Raw genomic sequence first — 22,928 nt, 5'->3', positions numbered from 1 at the left:
GCGCTCCTGCCTTTGTGCCTCTGCCTGTTATTTCAGCGTCGCACGTGAGTTAAACAGCTTAACAGGTTCAAAGACGTTTCAGGTAACATTTACACATGTGGGAAAATCTCAGATGCACTGCAACAAACCGTGGTCGGGTGCATCTGCAGCTCTTTGCTGCCGTTGCATCACCGGCAACGTGTGATCACGCGACGGCCACAATGGGCGCAGCATCTGTCGTTTGACTGCAAACCAAAGAGCGCCACTGAATCGCTTTCTCGAGACTTGCTCGCGTCTTCATTTTAATTTTATCACTCGACGCAGATTGCAGACGTCGTGTAAACGTCTCCGACCCCGCTCCGCAAATGCCCGCATGCCTCTGACTTCCCATGGTCGTGTGAGCGTCGCCGTCTTAAACAGTAGTAGTGCAGCTTCGCTCTCTAAAGCGGAGACCAGCAGCGCAACTGGAAAGTCGGACAGGAAGCCTCCCCCAGTCCTCTCGGGGTGCTGGGGTTGTGGATGTGCCTGGGAGCCATTACTGTAAGTCCCTCCGAGCCTTCAAGGAGGGGAAGTTTCACGGGCCCTCGGTTCTGATTTTTCTGCCTGTGGGATCACTTTGAGACCTGAAAACCAAAAAAAAAAAACCCGTGCTGTAAATATGCAGATCTAGTCACGATTTTAGCCCGATCTGATCGGCCTGCTCGCGTCTTCCCAGATGCCCCCCCCTCACCTCCCCTACACCCCCCCCCATCCCATCCCACCCCTCCCCTCCCCTCATGGGAGAACAACTGCTGGCTGCCATCTTTAGGCCAGCAGAATTCCTCACCCTGACTTAGAAAAAAAAAAAAAAAAAAAACTCATGGAAGTTTCCTATATGCTCCCACAGATCATTTTACATTAGTAAGACGTGCCTCTGAGTTACTGGCGAGCATCCAGACTTATTACAGTCACCAGTTGTTTTTTTTTGTTTTTTTTTTTCACTACCGCTACATGTAGTTACATAGTCGTGTCTTAGTGCGGGCTTGCCTGTTAATATCCCTTTTATGCTTTGATAAATTTAGAAACAAATGTTGGACTCGGGTGTAGAAGCGTGCACAGATGAGCCATAACATTAAAACCACTGACAGGAGGAGCTAATGACGTTCACCCGTCTTGTGATGACTCAATGTTCTGCTGGGAAACTTTTGGACCTGTTCCTGAAGTGGACGTTACTTAGACATGTAGCACCCACCTAGACCAGACCAGACCAGACACTCAAAAAAAAAAAACATGGAGAACATCACAAGGTGTTGACCTGGCCTCCAAATTCACTAGATCCCAAATCCTGTTACCAGACACCACAGGACGCCCTCAGAAGGTCCATGTCCATTCTCAATGGAAACCTACAAAATATTGGAAGGTGGTCATAATGTTATGCCTGGTTGGTGTACATCTCCTGCTCTTAGACACAAAGTCTAAAAACAACCAGGGTTGCTCAGCTGAGTTAACGTTCCGGGTGCGTTCAGAAGTGATCTCAGTAAAAGCATTTTAGCCTTGACATTAATAAGTCCAGTCAGCGCATTTAATTTGCTGTTATTTAGCTCCGTGGTCATGTTAAATCATAAACAGCCCGGGAGAGGCCTCGCTAACAGTCAGCGATATATAAAGAGCGAAGCTCAGACCTGGACTTCGGGGGGGGAATCTTGTTTCTTGGCGAGCTGGCCCGAGCGTCGGCGCTTCCTGGCCAAAGACTGAGAGGCTGTGGTCTGAAACGCTGGGAAAGTCGACCTCTAATTGTTCACAGAAGCCATTGGCAGGAGGAGCTGAGTAATGATGAGTGAGGCATCAACGGGGAACGAGGGCTGAGTCGAGATGGCTCACACTTGCCGTTATGGCTTTTTTTTTTTTTTGTTCAGGAAAGGGGTCGAGCCCACTGGGGCTAGGACCAATGACGAACTGGTTGTCCTTAAATTAAAAAAACAAAAAACAAAAAAAACAACAACTCCTTTTTCTTTTTCCTTGGCTCCCTTAAAAGAAACAGACACTTTCGGCACGTTTTAAATTGGCCTTGTCATGCGGTTTCCTCAACTGGGCTGCTGGGAGCCGACGGTTTCCACATAGACCAATGTTCTGTACCAGGTTTGGTTTGGAGAAAAATAAGGGTCTGTTTTCTCTGGCGCTGATCACTGCAGTATTAAACTTCCAATCTTTCCCAAAAGCTAACAGTCGTGCTTGTACCCTTCACGCCTTTTTGATCCCGGTCACAGTTGCTTGGCGAGAGGCACATCTGCCTTTCTGTCCTAACTCTGCCTCGACCCTTTAACCCCCCACTCTCCCCCCTCCTCTCCCCTCTCCTCCCCTCCCTCCCGCCTGTGTCACAAATCTAGTTTCAGCAGTGTTTTTCTGTGCGCCATATTTCAGCAAATAACATCAGTGGTGATGCAATTGGGCATAAAGTAATTGAGAGGCGGCCTGCTTGCCATCTGTCTGGTGAGATTACTACTTTCTGTGTAATTAAACGTGTGACCTTGCGTCCGTGGAGGGAGGTGGTGGTGGCGGCGGCGGCGGCGGCCGCGGGGCAGCGACTGCCAAAGAGCCGGGGCTGTCTTATTTTGAAGTCGGGGCAGACTCGGAGATTTTTTTTGTTTTGTTGAGAGGAGTGGAGTGGAAGGGGGGGGGGGGAGGTTGTTGTGAGGTTTTAAAAGTTTAGCCCAGCTGCTAAAGATAGCGCGGGGCCGATGTGAGTTAAGCTTAAGTGGCAGTCTTTACATGGGTGCATTCTGCGTGCGTTCGCTCGCGCACACACACACACACACACACCGAGAAGCCCCAGTCTGAGCCGAGCCTCAGTCAATTTGGCCGAGCCGGCGCAGCTCCGGTGAAGTCGGCGTGATCCCTGTGTGCATGCAGTGTAACCGGGAGAGGATAGAGAAGCAGGGGTCAGGGAGTGTGCGCCGCTTGTTTGTGTGTTTCTGTGTGTGTGTGTGTGGTGTCGGGGTCACGATGGGCTGAATAGAGGCTGCTGTTTTAACTCTGATTTTATGTGTGGTTTTGTTTGGACTCCTGAGGTTTCCCTTGGACAGTGTCCAGAGACTACAGGGCCTGCTTCTCCTCAGCTCCCCTGTGAGGCCGACGTGAAGGGCCCTGCAAAGCCCCGTGATTGGATTTCAGTCCTGATCTGGCTGTTTTGCCTTGTAAACAGGACATTAAAGACGGGGGAGATGGTGAGCTAATGGGTCTTAGTGTCAGCGGAGGAGGGAGGTTGTTGTTTTGCGCGTGTGTGTGTTTTTTTTTTTTTTTCGGGCTTCGTCCTCGGCGTCGTCCGTCGCGGCTGCGGCCGCGCGCCCAGTTCGGAAGAGGAACTAAAACTAAAACCCCCGTCGTGTCTTGGTGACGCACACGTGCAGCCCGTCGCACAACTGAAAGAGACATCAGCACGGTTTACGCTGTGTGGGCTGGATGGTGTCTTGCAATACTTCCGCCCTGAGCTTGAGAAAAAAAAAAAAAAAAAAATCCCTATTGTTCCCTCCAAACAAAAATAACCATTTTAATTACTATGCCTGTGCTTGGTGCGGCCGCAGCATGGCTGCTAGGACCCGGCTGAGGTGGCACTGGCCGCTGGGGATAGGGGACGAGGTCTGGGCCCGGCCTGCTGGGAAATTATAGGGTGGTGTGGTGCAGGAGGAGTAGGAGGAGGGGGAGGGAGGGGGAGGAGGGGGGGAGTGAGTCGGTCCTCCAATCCTCGCTGTCAACCCAGAGAGTTGGTGCTCGCAGCCAGCGAGCTTCTCCCCGTTTCATCTTCTGGAGATAATTGGAGACGTACTCTTTGTAAACACGATATATTTTTTTTTTTTTTTCAAAGTTCAGATTCATTGTTTCAGTCAGACGACCCGCGCGTCTACCCGACACGCACACACCAAAAAAAAGTTTCTTTATTTTAAAAGCAAGTGTTTTCTTACATTACCCTGCTTCTGTTTTCTCTCTAACCTCTTCAGCCATCTCTTGTCTCCCGTATCTCTTTTTTCCGCCCCCCCTCTCCCTCCCCACCCTCCGCCTCTCCTCCCAGAAATCCCTCTCCTCTCTCAGTATGTGCTCTGATTACCTCTCCAAACTGGCAATAAGTTGATTGCTTTACAGAGATGATGTAAGCCTCTGCCCTAGGGTACATCAGGTTGGATTTCTCCCGCTTTATCTTGTAAAGCCTAAATTAACAGCTGGTTTGGTTGGAGTTCTCCTGGATCTGACTAAAGGATTAGGCTTGGTTCTCATGCGAGTCAATCCGGTTTGATTTATTGCAGGTCTATCAAAAAAGATCAATGGGCGTCCTTTTGAAAGTAAATCCTTAATCGCTCTTTGCACTTACGTGTCATCATTGTGAATTTTTTCCCTCCCTTCTGTCTCTCGCTCGCTCTCCTTTCTACGTTTCTCACTCCCTAATTCTTATTCTTTCCTTACACCCCTGCATTGTCTTTTTTTTTTCGTTTTTCTTCTCCTCCTCGTACTCTCCACCCAGCCCCGGTGTAAAGCAGCGATCTTCCCTCGTCAGTGGTATCTCGGCGAATTGACGGCGTCGCGGTGAATCGGCGCATGGATTTTTTTCCTCTCTTCTCATTAGCCGTCCGTCGGGACGAAGGCCCAAAAGTCTTTGGCGTCCTCCGGGTTGCGATCGCGCCCGAAATAACACCCTGACCCCGCTGTAGCCGCTCGCGTTTCTTCTTCGCCCCAAAATTGTCTACGCTCCACAGAAGGTCTGTCAGTGGCTTATGGCAACGGGGTCGTAGAAGAAGAAGAAGAAGATGAGCAGATTTTGATTTAATTTTACAAATCTCAGACTTTACAGAACCAACACCGCGTCACCACGTTGGTTCTGCCAAAGGCCAGCCACATACACCGATCAGGCAATACATTATGACCACCGACAGAAGAAGTTAACTCTTCCGTTACAGCTCGCCGCTTCTGAATTAACCTAACTCACAGCGGTTTGCGCTGTGCGCGGTTTGACTTGACACGGTTCAAAGTGTGTCTGAACACTGGGAAGTTGTGCTTTTGTCTGGAGCACCTTCGTGACACCTCAAGGGTGTAACTAACTCCATTTTACCAAAAACGTTCCTCTTCCTGGGTCTTTCCAGCCTTGCGTCCGACCTGCAGCAGCCAACAGCAGCGGAGCGTCATCATTGCCGTTAACGGCAGCTTTTCTTTTAATTCCAGAGAGCGCAACTTCCCAGTATTCAGCCACAGCGGGACGCAGGCTGACACAGAAACACACAAAAAAAAAAAAAAACGCCTTAGGAACAGCTCAGCGAAAACAAGGTGTTGCACACACACCAGTTCGGCTGAAACGTTACGTGTCTGAGGGAAACTAGTCGCTCTGGTTCTTGCCCACTTCGTTCTTGGTTGACTCACGCTCGCACAAACCAGTAACGTAATCCCAACTTTCATTTTGGAGCACATTGGAATTCTTCTAAGTGCGTATTCGTGCCTGTCAACGGAGTGATATAACACTCAAACAACACCCTGCTGCATGCGCCGCGTTCTCTCCCAGACGTTCGTAAAGTGACCTGGCAGCTCCCGCTTTATTTTCCCCTCAATCTTTCTATCCCGCTTTCTCTTGTTTCTACATCCACATGCCTCATTATGTGTTATATATCACCGGCACCTTCCTCCTCTCCCTCTTCCTCCTCTTCTTCTTCTTCTTCTTCCAACGTGTCGCTCGACGCCGCGACTCTCAAGGAATCCGCGTCACCGCCGGCGTTAAGGCGCGGACCGACGGACGGGCGACGCGCGGCCGTCACCTGAACCCGGCGTCCGTGTTCAACCATGAGGATTTTCATCATCTCTAAATGCTTTGGCATGGGATGGAGTGTGTTTGCATGGGAGGGGAGAGGGGAGGGCAAAGCGAGGTGAAGTGGGCTCAGGGCCGATTGATGTCAAATTCAGGTGTGTCCTCCTGCCACGCTGGTTGGCTGGCAGAGGTGGAGGTGTGGAACGGGAAGCTCTGGAGTGGGGGAGCGATTGTGCGTGTGTGTGTGTGTGTGAGAGAGGGAGAGAGACGGAGGGAGGGGGGGGGGAGATCGACGGGATACGTGGGAAGGAAGGGCTTGCTGTCAGCCAGCTGGACCTCTTAATCCCACAGCCTTGGGGAAAGGGTGTGTGTCTGTGTCTGTGTGTGTGTGTGTGTGTGGATTGTGTTTGTCTCATAGAGATTTGTCAATTTTAGCACACCTCTGCTCCACTCTTCGGCCCAGCTGAGCCCACAGTAGTGTGTGTGTGTGTGTGTGTGTGTTTGTGCATCTCCGCTCCAGCGAGACACAAACCGGGGGTTTCATGTGCGCTGTGTTTACCGTGGCCCTCGCTTTAACGGCGCGCTGTATATTTATGTCAAGACGACACCGAGTCTCAGCCCCTTGATGTTGGAGGAGAGAGGAGCTTGAGGGGGGAGGGTGAGGGGTTGGGTTGGTGCAAGGTGGAAGTGGAGTGGAAGTGGAGGTGGTGGGGGGGGGGAGGGGAGGGTGGAGGGTGGAGGGTGGGAGTCGCGAGGCCGACAAACGTTGCCAGCTCCACCCCGGTCCCATCCCATTCATGCCCTTCCATCCGAGCACCAAGCGGCTGCACTCTGAAACTTGCGCGAGTGTGTGTGAGTGTGAGTGTGTGTGTGTGTGTGTGTGTGTGTGTGTGTGTGTGTGTGTGTGTGTGTGTCCCGCTCTACGTCATGCCCTGCAACCGAGTGACTGATTGCATCATTCCCTTGTCATTCATTAGACGCACGCCGCACTGTTTAGCCACATTCCATGCAAGCTTCCTCTCTTTTTTTTTTCCTCCCCTCCCCTACTCTCCTCCTCCTCCCCCCCCCCCCCCCCCCCCACCACCTCTCCCCCCCTTCTCTCTTTTGGCGTAGACTTTTGCATATATAACAGGCTGGCAGGCTAAGAGCTTGGGACTTCCCCACGCCACACTCCAAGCCTTTGATCCTTTGCTTTGGAGGTAACATCAAACGGAGAGGCATAGAAAGGCAGCTACTACTGTGAAGTTCAATGTTCAACTTGATGGCTTGGCTGAGGGCTTTTTTTTTTTTTTTTTTCCCTCCTCTTTCCTCCTCCTCCTCCTACTCCCCCCCCCCCACCACCCTCGCCTCGCCTCCCTCCTCCTCCTCCTCCTCCTCCTCCCCGTGCTCCCTCGATCCCTCCGCTGCATCCCTCAGCTGACAAAAACACACAGTTTGTAGCCAAGGGTTGTTTTTTATTTTTTTTTTCTGGACCGTACATCTCCATAAAAGCCCAGGTATACGCACACAGAGCACACCAGCGCTTTCCCCGCTTTTTTTCTCACTTCATATATTTTTTTAATTACATTTTTTGCTTTGTTTTGACGTTGAGGTAAAAACCAGGTTCGCCAGAGCCAGGCCCCTTCCCCTTTCCCTTTCTCCTCCCGCTCTCCGCGTAGGCAACACGCGGCGTCCAGTGTTGCAGCTTGTTGCATCAATGCCGAGCCGGGGCCCTGCGCCGCAGCAGCAGCGGAGCGGTGGATGGGTTAGCGGGAGGGGAAAGGGGCATCCCGCGTTATTGTTTCTCTCAGTGCGTTTCCCACCGGGTTTCTGCGTTAGTTGAGACGTGGCGTTCTATTGGCAAATGTATGTAACGTGGAATCGAGCGTCGGCGGATAAAAGTGATCCGGGTTAAACAGTCAACTGGAGGGAATGCGTTGGGTGCAAAACGTTGTTCGAGACGTGCGAGAATATTCCCGATTTGTTATGAATTAAACCGATGTATTGTTAACATTGTACGGGAAACCCCGGTTTTCTGAACGCCCTCGTCATATGGATCTGTCTGGACTCCAGAGTATAATTGGCTATGTTTGACTACGTTTGGTTTTACCTTTGTATTTGGTCTTAAAAACAGTTTGCATTGCCTTGTTTGGTGTCATTTTACTTATTATTTAATTATCTTTTCATTTTGACAAACCGTATTAACACACTGGACGTAAAACCACAATAAAACTATAAAATCTGAGCAGGAAAAAATGTAACCAACCATTTTTTTTTTTTTATAACTTCCCAAATCAAAGTCCCAAATCTCTGGCAGTCGCTCCATAAACTGAATGCAGCGTCGCTCCCGCCAACGTTTCCCTCTTCCTTAGCAACCGCTGACACACCATTTCCTGATTGGTTGGTGGGATGCCTTTTTCCTTCGATAGGTTGCTCTCGAGCATGTGAAGCTGGCTAGCGTTCTCCGTTTGCTAGCGCGCCGAAGTGATGGCAGCGTTTTCAATATTTACTCGGCCTGTCAACACAATTTAAAAACTAGTGTGTAGTTTGAAGTTTCTAGAAACGTTGAAACGGAGATTCAGCGACGCTGTGTCTCGCTGCTGCGTCGTCTAAAATTGGTCATGTTGTTGAAGCGACATCACCCTTAACGCTTTTTCTTCTAAATGTGAGAAGAGAATAAGCAGCCCGGAGAAGGAGCAACACCTTCTCCGGGCTGCTTCGGTTGCTCTGTCGACACGGGGACACGTACACCTCGCAATCACCCGTTTACAGGGAAAAACAAACGATTTACATAATGAACGCCTCGACTGAGTTTCTTGTGAAAACTCTCTAAATTAAGAAAGTGTCGGATGAAGCCGCGCATTCCGGGTCAAAGCCGGGTTTTTCGCCTGCGTTTTAAACGACGCCGGCTCGGCGAGGCCATCTAGAAAGCTGAGGTGCGCCGCTAAATGCTTTTTCGTCCTTTATGAGCTCCTCTGTCTGACTGTGCCAATTAGCATAGGCGTGTGGCCTTCTTTTCTTCTCCTCTTTTCCCCTTTTTTCTCCTCCTCCAACTCTTCTTCCTTGATAGACGCTCTCGCTGTCATGCACACACACGCACACACACACATACACACGCCGCTGTACACATACCAAGCGCACATTTGGTGTATCATTAGCTTAGTGTGCGGGGAGGCGTGCGAGCCCGGGCTCTCTCCTGCCTTATCTCCATGTCAATCACAGCGTGTGTGTGAACATCAGTTGTAATGATCTCCATCCAGCCTGTCGGTGCGTGTTAGCGCCTGGCTTCCCTCGCCCCCGGAGCAAGCCGTTCCCTAGCTAATAGATGCAAAATTAAGCTGATCAATAGATGGCCTCAGCTCATTATTGACATGTTATCGCGGCGTGGGATTTTTTGTCGGGAAGCGGGGGGAGGGCTGGGGCGTGGGTTTTAGATGGAGCTAGCCGGAGATGCAAGACAGGAGGAGCAAAAAAAAAAAATTTTAAAAAATGAAAACCAGAAAGTTCTCCTCCAAATAGCTCAGGCCACTTTATTACAGGCTTGCAATGATATTACATTAAGTTAATTTATCCCTGCTCAGTTTTTTATTTATTTTTTTTTACGTGCGCGAGCCTCCGCTGCGAGCGCAGCCGTCGCCTCGGCGGCAGGAAATGAGATGGAGACTCGGCAAAACGCCGTATTAAAGATTCATCAATAATTGGCATGTGCGCTGTGTGTTTGTGATGCGGGGGAGGCGGGTGCGCGGGCTCTTATGGACCGATCACCACGTGATTGAGCTAAGTGGTAATTAGCTATGAGAGAGGTGTGTGTGTGTGTGTGTGTCTTTCCGAGCCCGTGTGTGTGTGTTGGTGAAGACACGGGAAGGTCGGGACGCCGAGGCTAAGGCTCTGGGTGCGTCACTGACAGAGTTGATTCGGAGGCGAGCGCTCGGGGGCCGCGCGGTCGGGTCGCGGAGGGGCTGGACGAGGTGAGGCTCTCGCCCTAGTCGCACAACCGCCTCCCCTGACCCTCTTAAGGTCTTATTGTCTTGGAAGCATCTCCCATTTTAATGAGCTCCAATAACCGAGTCCTTATTACTTATTTATTCATTAAGCTACCGTGGCAAAGCGGCAGTGCCCCACTGTGTGAGCTTGCATGTAATTGCCGGTGAGGGATTTTTTATTTATTTTTATTTTTTTAACTCCCCATCTTTCACGCGCCCTAGTAAACACCGCGTTTCGTAACAATAAGTCGGTTTAAAGCTAATCGAACCTAAAATAGGCGGTTTGGAGCTGATGAGTTACCCCACTTGGTCGGGTTACGAATCCATAACCTCAAACCATATTTGAGATTTGAGCCGAAGCCCCTTAAAATCCCGGGGTTTTAGGTATGCTGAGGGAGTAGGCCCTCATGAATATGGAGGCTGAACCGCTTCAAGGTGTATGTGCAAGTGTGGAAAAAGACGCAAAACAGGCTGAGTGTTTGTTGGTTTCGTGTGATTCTTCTGCGAGGATTAATTGCCCGTCGGTTTGTGTGTGTGTGTGTGCGCGCGTGATGCCTCCGACACAACGCTCTCTGATTGATGAATATGCGTAGGTGGAACTGTGTGATAGCGCGTAGTGTTTTTTTTTCGGAATATCGGAAGTCTTTGTGAAGCCTGAGAGTGTACACATTCTCTCCCTCTGAGGCATGTTCCGTAGCTTCCTTCTATCCAGTCTACCGTTTAACTAATTCATAGTGAACTCTCGCAGAACAAAACCAGACACCCAACATCAAGGGCAGCGTTCAGCTCTCCTCCAGCACAATACCAAATACAGCATTCTCCAGCAGAACGTGGGCGCAGCAATCAGCTTTAGTTTTCCTCCCTTAGCAGAGCTCAGCTGCTGTTCACCTTTTTAACTCTCCCCTCCACACCCCTAAGCCTGCTTCCTGCAAACAAAGGTAAGCGTGGTGCGAGCGTACGGGTTGCCCAACCTCTTCCTCCTCCCAGCCCCTGGCCTGGCCTGGCCTTGCGTAAGGGGCTCAGACACACCTAGGCCTATGGACGTGCCTGTTCGCCTCCACGCAGCCTCTAAGTAGGTCATCGTATATGAAGCTCCGACTGGGAAGGTCTGAGAGGGTGACCTTTGCCCGCGTCGGTCCGGGGCATCTTCCACACTCGGCTTTCGGCTAATTTGACGGAATATCAGGATTCGCACAAACCCAGCGAAACCAACTGGACTCGTTATTTTGACCTTTGCGTCCAAGATGCGTTTTAGTCCTTAAGAAGCACAATGTACATGAACATCCTCAAAAAGAAGACCAGTAGATCCAGTTCCCTTGGTGAGAATGGATCAGGCGTAACATTATGACCACTTAGAAGAAGGAAACACCATTGACCATCTTGGGTTCTGGTGAGAAACTTTGTGGACATTCATTCATATGGATGTCACCAATCTAGACCAGACCTGGCAACCACGCCCCATAACAGCCTGACACAGGCACTCAAACAAAAACACTTTTTAGGAACAATTAAAAGAAAACAAATCACAAATTGACTGGATCCCAAGTTGATCAAGAGTCTCAAAGAGGCCCCTCCCCTTGCCCCATAGGACCCAAACCCCCCCTCCCACTAACAACACAATGTTCCCAGACACCACAGGAAACCCTCAGAAAGCCCATGTCCATTCTCTGATTCTGATGACTAACTGCTGTTTCGGAGAAAACTACACAATGCAGGGAAGGCGGTCATAATGTTATGCCTGATCGGTGTGTGCCTCTATTCACACAGGGTGCCTGTTAGTCCTTAGAAGTACAAAACACAAGAACATCCTCAAACCAAATCCGGTAAATCCAGTTGACTTAGTACATCGAGATATCCTATTACACAGATAATTAAAGTAGAGGGACTTGTTTACCGTGCCGACCTACTTGCAGCCACGTAATTGTAGTTTTTTTTGTTTTTTTTATATGTGACTACGAACAAAGCGATGAGTAAATCAGCCAACTTCCTCCTATCATTGTTGTAAACTAAAATCAATTAAGCAAAAAACAAAAATTGATCTCCTTTTGCGACACTGATAGTAGGAAGCTGGCTGGTTTTTTATTACAGCCGAAAAACGCCGTAACATCTAACCCGCTGTCACCCTCCTGGAAATAGAGCCCGAGTTCTATTTGTATCAGAGCAGAGGAAGTGGAGAGTCACTCAGAGAGAGGAGCGGCAGCAGCTCTGTGAAGCAGGTGAAAGAACCTGAAAGAAGAGGCATTCTGTCGCGGAGGCCGATGCTAAAGGTGCCAGAGTGGCTGTTCATTAGCGGGGGCCTGATGGAAGACCAGCCATCTCCTGCTGGCCTTCACCCTCGTCCGCCACTATTTATAGAGCAGCCAAGAGATACTTTTAATGACACAGGACAGTGGTAAACGGGGAGGGAGGGAGGGAGGGAGGGAGGGGGGGTGCAGTGCAGTGCAGTGCAGTGCAAAAGTCAGAAATGGAACGCTGTTTACTTTGTGAGACTTGCTGAGAAGTTGGTGTATTTTGGAATGCAGACGTGTCACCCTCACACTTGCTTTGTGAATTTTATAGGTGCGTTGTGTAATCGTTTGCCGCATCCTGTCACCATCAATCAGTTCAATTAAGCTGCTTTTTTTTTTAATTATTATTATTATTCTAAACATTTGATTTTTTTTTTTTTGTCTCCTCTGGGATTCGTGTCTTAACAAAATTTGTCAGCCACGTGTTGCGCAATCCTTTTGAAACTTTCCGGTCAATCAGCTGGTGTTTGAACAGCGCATTTGCCCACACCTGCTAAGTAAACAGCGTCACAGCAAAGCCATACTTATCTCATGACCCAGTGTTTAAGAGAGCGAAACTAACTTCCCGAACGGGCCCGATAAAAGTCAAGTGTTCTTGAAAATAAGTCTAAAGAAAGGACACAAGACGTATCAGTAAAGTTAGAAACACAAAGAAAGTCCGACATTTTTTTTCGGTATTATTTTGTCAAAGGGACGTATTTGGACACCTTTTTTTTTTTTTTTTCTACTACAGCCTCATTTTAGGGGGTGAGCAAAGTCTAAGTTGTGCGGAGAGGAAGGAGAGGTCACGTGCACATTCCCTCTGTGGAAAAAAAAAAAAAAAAAAAGAGGCTTGTGTGAAAGTGTCGGGTTGAGTTTTTCTGCAAGAAAAAGGGGAGTTTGCGGTTGAGGTGGAGATTGTTGGCAAAGGGGGAGTAGGGGTGGGAGGTGAGGAGGGGAGGGTTTTTGGATCAGGTCGGCGGCCCCAGCGCTGTCAGGGCCAGTGGAACCCCCAAGCGGTTCTGGCTTTGGAGTAAATATGGGCCCAGCGGACCCCTTCCCGCCCCAGGGCACACAAACCCCAGGCCTTCCCACATTTCACTTTTATTTTCCTGGTTGCAAAACGCCTCTGGCTATCAGAGCAGGTGGGGTGCTTTTTTTTTTCTTTTTTTTTTTTTTTCTTTAATATTTACTCATAAAATGTGCATTAGTCGAAACCAAAGCCGCCATGATGGGCCCTCTTGTGTTGGCTAACTTTCTCCCTGCTTTGTCAAGGAATTCTTCCATCCATCCCGAAACCCGTTCCTCCAGAAACACGCAGAATCAGAAGAAACGCGCCGTGTAGCCGGTCTGCTTTTTCTTTTTTTTTTATATATCCGAGAGGCTTTCAAAGGGTTTGTGTGTAAAGCTTCTCCCACCCTCAATTACAGAAAATTACTTTCTCCTCCTCAATAAATTACGTGTTTGCATAAGCACGTTTGCTTTTCCCCTCTTTCCTCTGGCACCTGCGAGGGACGACGGCGGCTGCCAGCGTTTATCCGCAACAGATCAAGACGATATGCTCGGCTCTCGTTTTTTAACGGGATAAAATTGTAGTCAAACTGGATGGAACTAATCTCTTAAGCTCGCCGCAGTTTACTTGCGGAGCTTTGAATGGGCTCCTCTTACTAGCCTTGATCATTTCAGCCTTAAATAAAGCTCTTTATAGTAGCGGCCCTGATTGGTGTAATCTGCAAGCTGTCAATCCCATCTCTGAGCGCTCTCCCTGAGGAGGAGCGCCCCCCCCCCCCCGTCGACCGTGCGCCCGTTAAAATACGGCCAAGCGTCGTCGTTCAGGTGTGAATCGGTGAATAAGCGCGTACAGCGTGTCAGGATGGGCGTCGGGGGGGTCAGCACGAGCGTACATGCGTTCTCCGTATACACGTTGTGTAGAACTATGTCATGTCTGCGTTATGAGGCGCACACAGATGGCCACAAGATCTGTTGGACTCTCCAGAGCAACATCCAGCATCCATATGCTGGCTCTAAACCCAAGCTGTTTTCTGTCTGTCGTTCTGTCTGCACCCCCCTCCCCCCTCCCTCCCTCCGGTTCATGCATTGCTCACATGGCTGAAATGCTGGATGGAGCCCCAGTGGTCCTCATCGTTTGTCTCCTGGTCCCCTGCTGGAAAGCAGACCAGTGTTTGGGAGCCACATTGGCACATAAGGAGCTCCGTTTGTTTGATTGGTCTCGAAGCCCTCTGCTCTCAATCCAAAACAAAACGAACAAGCCGCGCGCAGGCCGCATGTGATAAACGCATCAGTTGGGGACCCGCTGGAAAAGAAGCCGACGACTGACGGGCATCGGTCCTGCGCTGTGTGCCGGGGACGTCCTGATCCTCCTGATGTACTGGGCCCAAGCCAAGCCTGATCTTTTTGTAGTTGTTCATTTTAAGTCTGCCATAAACCAGAACCACGTCCCCGTGGCGCAAAAACATTGGATTCCTCTTCGTCTCTTTGCGTCAAAGCTAGGAAACGACGTGCAGAAGCGCTGTGCTCTTTGTAAAATATGCAATGTGGATGTTTGGCGAGATGGTAGCAGGTCAATGCTACCAACATAATTCAACGCCTAAAACAAAAAATGACAACAACGAGCACTAAAAAGTTTCCTCATCTACCGAGAAAATGATGCGTAGAGGGCTATGGACTTAGAACAGCCCAGGTTTTCTGGAGCCAAGGTCTGAGCTACCCTCATGTAGCTACATTAGCTTTGACAGCCCCTTAATACATGGTTCTGATCTAGGAGGATAAGTAAGATAAGAAAATCTTCATTTTGTTTATTTATGATGGGACTGGGTCTATATCATACAGTCTAGCCATCCACACTTAAAAGAAAAAAAACTTCTCCCCTTCCGTGTCCATGGCTCGTATCGACGTCTGGTTCAAGATTGATAGGATTTACAAGGAAATATTTTATTTTTTTCTGGAAGGATCAGAGTCTAACACCTGTTCCACTGAAGGATGTTTCAGGCCAAATAGCTTCTGTGCCAGCTTTCTGGATTAGTGACAACAGTGGCGAGAGCCGCTGTGTGAATGTGTGAGGTGGTGATGTGGTAGGGCCCGGGACGCCCCTCAGTTGCCACGAGCTGGGACATGTGGAACAACCGACCCCCCGCCCCACCCCACCCCACCCCTCCGCAGCCAGTTTTCACGGTGTTGACAGTCACTGCGGATCTGGGTTAACGCGGTTGTTCGTAACATGCCAAAGCTCGGCGCCAATGGTTCAGGGTAACACTGGAAGATTATTTGATCGATAGAGGATTAATCATCCAAAAAATACCCCAGGAGCGAGTGAGTCAATAGCTATTTGACAAAAACGAATCAATAAGGAAATTAATTTTATATTTCTTAGTCTTGTAAACAACTCCACGCACTCCCCCTCCTCCTCCCCCCCTCCTCCCCCTCCTCCTATCCTCCTCCTGTCCCCCTCCTTGTGCTTGGGAACGCAATAGACTCCGGGGAAATCGGGACAGTGAGGGTGAGTTCATCCCTCTTTGAGGATTTAGAGGACTCGCTTGTCTTTCACTTCATAAGAGACAATTGAGTCATTCAGCTCCCATTGTGGGGTTGGCCGGGCGAGGAGGGGGCGCGCGGGGCAGGGGAGGCGAACAGGAGGGACGTGGGGTAGGGAGAGTAGGAGAAGGAGAAACTGTCGGCAGCACAGCCCAAAGCCGGAACCACCGGTTGGCTCTTACGTGGCGGGGGTCTGTCAAGGGGGGGACTGGTTAGTGTTTGTGTGTGTGTGGGAGGATGAGGGAGGGGGTTAGAGGGGGGCGCGCTAGAGACAGCGGAGAAGAGAGAGTTATCCTGGAACTCCGGAGCAATTTGTCACATTGGAATGGCTCTTGAGTTACACGGGGGGCCCCCCTCATAGCAGGAGAGTTTTCAGGTCGCAGGAGCGGAGGAGGACGGGGAGGGGCCTTCGCAGCCGCTGCCGCCGAGAGGAGGTCAGAGGTCACGGCCTCCTCAAGCCCGGGCAGCGTGTCCGTTAGCGAAAGGCAGACAGGCGGGAGGCCAAGAAGGGGGTGGTCGGAAAGCGCGCCGCTTGCCAAGGCTCCGTTTTTTTTTTCCCCGGCATGCTTATAAAATCTGCAGGAGAGATTAGTGTGTGAGAACATTTGCAATAGCTGCGCTGAAGTGGGGCCACTTGTCAGGGCAGGCGCTCCAGCACCCTCCCGTGCTGCCTGCCCGCCCGCCAACCCGCCCGCCCTCCCTCCGGCCGGTTGCTGTGTCACTAACCCATTGCCACACTCTGGGGTGTCACCTTCACGCTCCTTACCCACCTCCTCAGAATGTCCTCTCGTTGGACCCCTCTTCGCGGCTGCAGCTGTGTTTGAATTTTTGCATGTGTGAGCATGTGCACACTCCACAGGAGGACTTTCCCATGACTGGATCCACAGTTTCTCCAGCGCGGCCCCGTCCTCTAGCCCCTCTGGCACCAATGGACACTGTCTTGAATTACCTCGTAGATGACAGCAGCCCCGTCACTCTCCTCCTCCTCCTCCTCCTCTTTTACTGTTACGCTACCACCCTCTACCCCTCCTCCTCCTCCTCCTCCTCCTCTCGCCCCCTTCATGGCAATTAATACCCAGTGTGGGGGGTCCATAAAAACCCACAAGTCCTCAACTCTGGAGTTTTTACAACCTCTCTTTTTTTTTTCCACTTTAAGGACATACAAACAAGCGTCAACATTTTTTTTTTTTTTTTTTTTTTTTAAGCAGTGAAAGCCGTCTTTGGGTCATAAATGAGCTTTAGTGGTGGAGGGAGACCAGGCAGTTTTCTCAAGAAGACACGGAGTCAATAACTCCCTCCAGCGTCCACCACTGGCAGGCACCCCACGGTGAACCGTTCGCTAATTACCACTGATTTAGACACAGTCTCAGGAAGGGTCGCGACACGCTCGCTCTCTGACCAGACACACACACACACACACACATACTGTCAGACGTGCATACAAACTAGCGGTCACCTTTTAAGGATAGGAACGCAAAGAGCCGTGCTCCTTCTGCGCTTGGATTTTCTGATTATAATTTATAAAAACGGCAATAAAACCTTTTGTCACTAACACGTGATCCCGGAGCCTGGGCTCGGTAATTACGAAGTGTAACAAAACTAAAGGAGCTACTTAGGCCTTATGTCAGTATTGCGCAAAGAAGCACATGATCTCACTCCCTCTCATGAAATGCAATTTAAGATGATGGGGAGAGAAGAAAGGCTCTCCAGTGTTTGGACTTTTTTTTTTTTGGTTTCAGGTCAAAGGTTCACGTCCAAATGGCATTACAGCCCCAGCTTCAAGTCCAGAGTCACTCATCGGTACTTTTTAGAAAGCGTTTAGCTTTATGTTACCTCGTTATAGACCCAGGATGGAAGTCTGCAGCATACGATGACAATGTTGAGTATTGTAACAACAGTATGACTAGTATATGAAGTATTCGTCTTCCTCCTTCCTCTGCCGTTGTGCGAACTAAGCTCGCTGACAAACGGTCACCTATTAATTAATCTGAGGCTAGCTAACATCTGTCTGGGATTTCATCCACTACGACCAAACGCTGTCTCCAGGGCTCCATCTGACAGGACAGTGTTTGCGTGCTAACTCTGAATGTGTGCCACTTTTTATAGCATTCACACCATCACTCTGCGTTTCTCTCAGACGACATTGAACGTAACTTTGTCTCTGAACTCATCTTTTCAAAAAACAAACCAAAAGGAAACAAAACGAGAGAAAATGAGAGCATGCCAAGCAAATCTGGAAAATAAAATGTTATTTTGAGATTTCATGGCATGTTTAAAACACTCACACGTGCATGCACAGGACTCCTTTACGGTGGTTTTGCCTGCACCAGTGGTCGCTGCTGTTGAGTTGAGTTTCTTGCTCCCAGATTTTCGAAAAGTGAGAATCATTTAGTCGAGCGTTGCAGTAAATGTTTGTTTTGTTTGATATATTTAAAATTAAACTTTGTTTTTTAGCTTTGTTTGTCATTGCATACAAATATAGGAGACTTCCTTTGTTAATGAAACCACATGCCTTCCTGATTTTGAATTCCACAGTAGTTTATAGACGGATAGATGCAAACAGAGACATTTCACTGTTGCAGTGGCAATGTACAGGCATCTGTAATCTATAAAAGTGTGCTTCTATATACACTAGAGGTGGAAAAAATAACATTATGGCAAAATATCGCAATACCTTTCGATTTTGAATGTCTTAATGCCAATTTTAAAAGAGAAAGTCACGTTGTGGGTCAATCGTGAACTATTTCTGCACCTCCATTCCGCAAGGTTTTGCTGTAGCGCCGCTTTGCTCCTTGGCATTTCCTGCAGTGGTGAGCGAGGCAGTCAAAGACGTGGACAAGCAAGTAGCAGAAGCGAGCATCGCGGCGGCGGCAAAACCTGAAACGTTTGGAGCCACTTTGGTTTTCCAATGGTAGAAGGAACTAATAAGCTGCACAAAGAGTGTACAGTTTGCAAACTGTGTTTTGACATTTAAGTGGCAAGAAACTTAATAGACTTTTTGGAATGCTTTGTAATAAATTGGAAATGGATCATTTGGATTAATATAGTTATTTTGACTGAATTTGTCCAATGAATTATTACTGTCATCTGACATATACATGCATACATACATACATATACTTATATAAATAGTTTTCTTCTCAGTGAACTATGTAGAATATTGCAATATATATTGCAATATCATAATATCGCAATAATGTATCGTATCGTGACTCAAGTATCGTGATACGTATCGTATCGTGAAGTCCTTGCCGATACCCAGCCCTAATATACACACTATTCAAACAAATAATTCAATTATTGAATGTTAAAATTAAATGAAATTAATAGCACTAAGTCCAGATGAGGAGTTGTACGGCTTGAAGTGGGAAGGTGGGAAAGTTACGTGGTGGAGAGGATGGTTAAGGTCCCTCAGTCAGTCTTTTTTTTTTTTTTTAAACTGTTATTTTCCTCACCTCACAGTTGACACACAGTTGCTGTGACCTCTTTCCTTCGAACTCGGTGGCTGTGACATTGATAAGCACAGTTTGGACCGCAAAGTCAATATGCACGGAATATACAGAGAATCGGTCGGCATGTCAAACGACGTGTTTCCATTTTAACACCGATCTAAAAGCGAAACGTTTTAGCGAAGGCGGCCGATTTGTGCGCGTTTCCCTCGTTTATTATGACCGTGTTTTAGTGATCTCCGTGATTGTGTGCACAGGTACTAACGCCGTAGACCGTTCTAGATCAACACAGACGATGTCATCAAATTAAAAAAAAAAAAAAAAGGACGCCACCCGGTTTATTACACAGACAGATGTTTCTCATGACCCTTGTTGCTGCTTATCTGTTTTTCTGTGCTCGTGTGTGTGTGTGTGTGTGTGTGTGTGAGGGTGAGAGGAATACAGACAGACAGGCTTCTGATAGAGTCCAAGTCAATCATTTATGGGAGCAGTCAGGAGGTTTAGCCCCAGAGGAGCGTGGTGAGACGCCATGCTTTAGCCTCTTTATTGGTTCCAATAAAAAAGTCTGACAACAGTCACATTTATGACATTAGGTCATAAGCTGTGTACAGTATTAAACCTAACTCAGCCCCGATTCTAAATGAGTGACTCAATGAAAATAAAAACCATTCCTCTGCAACATTATAAAAACACAAGTAGGTTTAAGTTTTAAAGAGATGCATGCTTAAAGGCCATCCTCACCCCTCCCACCATCCGCCTTACGACCTTTATTTGCTTTCACCATGTTTTTGAGTTTCCACACCCATACACGTGTCAAGAAATGTCGTCTCTCGTTTTTTAATTTTAATTTTATTTATTTTTATTTATTATGTTTGTTTTTTGTCCTGTTTTTGATTCCCCCTTTTGCTTTCTGCATTGTTAACATGTTTTGTTTCTTTCTTTCCATTCTGTTTCCTTTCTGCCATTCAGTACCTACAGATGAAATGGCCCCTGCTAGATGTTCAACCAGGAGGTCTTCAGAGTAGACAAGCACTTAAAGATGCCAGGTCCCCGTCACCGGCACACATCGTTGTAAGTAATCCTCTCTCCGCTCGGTACTTTTCCCTCTTTCCCTCTCAGCTCTTCTTCCCCCCGTTCACGACAGAAAAGCAGAAAAAAAAAAAAAAAAAAAGAAAGAACAGGAATCCCCTGCTTCCCTTCTCTCGTCCATCTTGGCTCGACGTTTGTTTGCATTTACCCTCAAGTCACTAACACGGCCACTCAGTTTTATGTAATCTGTTGCGTAGCTGCATTTTTTGACAGTGAACGATGTGTGGATTCCCGGGGAAGTGGAGGTTTTGTTTGAGTTGTCAGGAGCTGGATCGGCGTGGGGGAGGACCCCGTTGTGGCAGGTGCACTGGTTGGTCTTTTTGCTTCTTGTAGTCTTAAAGAAAATGATAAACTCCCTTTTTTTTTTTGGGTGATTATAAAAACTGGTTGACAACTTTGTTTCATGAGAACGAGATAACGCTGCTAACGCGCCGTGTTCGAGGGGAGTGTGGGCGTCCCTCCAGCATTGATCACCCCGTCCGTGGAGCCGGAGGAGCGCTCTGGCAGGACACGAGCAGCGCATGCACATAACGGAGCATCGTCCACCCCGGGCGTGTAATATCAATATCTGAGAGGCTTATCATCTCCGCGACGAGCGGTTGAATGTGTGACTCGCCAGAAAGCTTAAAAGTTTCCCGGAGGTCAGCGGAGAGGTCGAGCGTAGGGGAGGTGTTGGCATGTGGTCGCGGGGCGAGCCGAGGAAAATCGATGAGGGCGGGGATTGAATTAGCGAGGTGACCGGTGACCCATTGGCGCGTTTGTTTTGTTTTGTTTTCGCGCTTCGAAATTTGTAAAACGACTAGAGGAGGAGAGGCCTTTTCGGAGCTAATAACTCAGCCCTTTTCTGTTTATGCTCCGTGGACGGACGCCGTTGGCTGTCGCCGACGCCTCTGGATTGCGGAACTCGCACATAAGCTGCAGTGACAATTTTTTATCACGCAGATTACGGCGCCAAGACACCGTGTCCCCTCTGAGTCACCGTCGACATTTGATCAGTCCAGTCGCGTTTATGGCTCGCAATAAATACCTTCCCATACAGTAACTACAGATTTGGCAAACTGAAGCCTCCTTCTTTTTTTTTTTATCCCCCCCCCCCGTTTAATTCGATCTTAAAATAGCTCCGGTTGACGAGGGTGTTTATTTGAAACAGAAACCTTGTCAAAAGTTTGTGATGAGAGTGTTATTCTGAACAAAACAAGCCCCGGCTAAGGCCCTCCTTATCTTCCCCCCGTGTGTGCGCGATGCTGGTGTTATTTTTATACCAAAGAGTTCACGGGGCCTTCTCTTAGTCTGTTATTTTAGGAGACGCTGAGAAAAAGAGTCCCTGTGAAGTCATTAAAGTGGTCGTAGGAAGCAAACGCTGCAGGTAAATACTTGAGGTTTTATCCCGCTATGAGTCATGTGGCTGTAAATATTTACCGCCTCACATACACATGAACTTTCTGCCGTCGCTCCGCTCCACCACGCGAAGGAAGAGGAGACGGATGGGGGGGGGGGGGGGGGGCAGCTTTATCTCGTCAGAAAGCGCATTTATCCTCGTTGTAACATAATAATAGTAAGATTGAGGTGCTAAAATTATAACAATGTAATCATAATCATTTTATGCATGTAAACATCTGCTTTTTATGAGTCGGATTACGGCTCCGGGCAGGCAGGCAGTCAGTCAAGCGTGCAGCACTAACAGGCTCGGAACAAACGGGCAACACCAGCTATTCATCACAAAACAAAAACCTGGCTGTGGGGCAAAAACAAACTTGAAACAACCGAGATGGACAACCAGTCAGATGGAAAAAACAAGCTTGTATGTTGCTGAAGCCGCGGACCCATTCGCAGTGAAATGTACTGCCTGTTCCTATTGGGTTACAGGAGAAGATAAGAGGCATAAAAGACACAATGAAGTAATAGCTCAGAGAGATGTGAAAACAAGTCGGCGAAAAGGGGATAATGACCGTAACCAAGGAATGGCTACAACAGGTCCAACATAGACAAAATAATACCAAGCGATACCGAGCCAGCTTAAAGTAATAAAAAAAACTGGGTTTAAGAGTAAGCGTTTGAAACGCCCCATAATTGGACTGATGTTAAAGTTTTAGCTCAGATCGGCCCCCGGCTAACGACGGGTCGAGTTTTAGTCGTGACCGGGGCATGAGCTCCTCAAATGATAATGCGATTTTAGCCAAAGGATCATCAGCGGATGATCAACAGCTCAGCGTCTGAAACTTGAATGAGCCTTCTGTTTCGTTTTCTTTCTCCCGGCTTCAGTTCTGCGCCGAGAAGCAAAAGCGGAATCGCGGTAACGGGAGTAGCGCAAATAAACGCGCGTCGTGATTAGTGCTGACACTGATCAATACCAGAGAATATATTGTAATGTTTGTGGTCGTATTGCCCAGCCCCAGTGTGATCTGTTTGATAGAGCGTGCGGGCAGGCGAGATCAGAGGCGTTGCAGCATCGCTGCATAGGCGCACAACCGACTGTTAGTACAAGTGATGAAATTGAATGTGAAATGCGGCTTGTATTGTTGGCGCTCCTTCCATCCTGCTCCAGCATCCACCTCTGACTGAGGAGAAAGTGTGATCGAATGTTTCCCTGGTTTGCATCATACTGGCTGTCGTACATATAGAAAAGACAGATTGCTGTGTACGGGCGTTGTGGATTCTGATGATAACCCCGCGTGGGATCCCACAGGTGTCACTCAATCGGTCAAGCTTTTGTATTTCGCTGCGCGGGGGCCGGTGTTTCCAGTACGTGATTCTCTTATCAATGCACCGGGCTGTAAACGGTAGTTTCTTTTTTGTTTACAAATTGCAAAGAAACATTGAAGAACCTTGACCCCGGCCTGCCTGCAGCGCCAACCGTCTGCATTGGGGG

General features: G+C 48.6%; 1 protein-coding gene across 32 annotated transcripts in view; it reads left to right on the top strand.

Moving 5' to 3' along the window:
• tcf7l2 (transcription factor 7 like 2) overlaps positions 1 to 22,928 on the top strand; it is a 96,255-nt gene that overhangs the window by 13,148 nt on the left and 60,179 nt on the right. For 29 of the 32 annotated variants that reach the window (XM_047609334.1, XM_047609337.1, XM_047609340.1 and 26 more), the window contains exon 4: positions 19,940 to 20,041. The exons of the other annotated variants lie outside the window; for them this stretch is intronic. In XM_047609334.1, the coding sequence (XP_047465290.1) occupies positions 19,940 to 20,041 (102 nt within the window). The remainder of the gene's footprint in view (positions 1 to 19,939; positions 20,042 to 22,928) is intronic. 32 annotated transcript variants of the gene reach the window in all.

The sequence above is a fragment of the Mugil cephalus genome, chromosome 16, assembly GCF_022458985.1.
Source record: "Mugil cephalus isolate CIBA_MC_2020 chromosome 16, CIBA_Mcephalus_1.1, whole genome shotgun sequence".
Classification (NCBI taxonomy): domain Eukaryota; kingdom Metazoa; phylum Chordata; class Actinopteri; order Mugiliformes; family Mugilidae; genus Mugil; species Mugil cephalus.
Note: the sequence above shows the minus strand (reverse complement) of the source record. Positions and strands in the feature narration are given on the sequence as shown.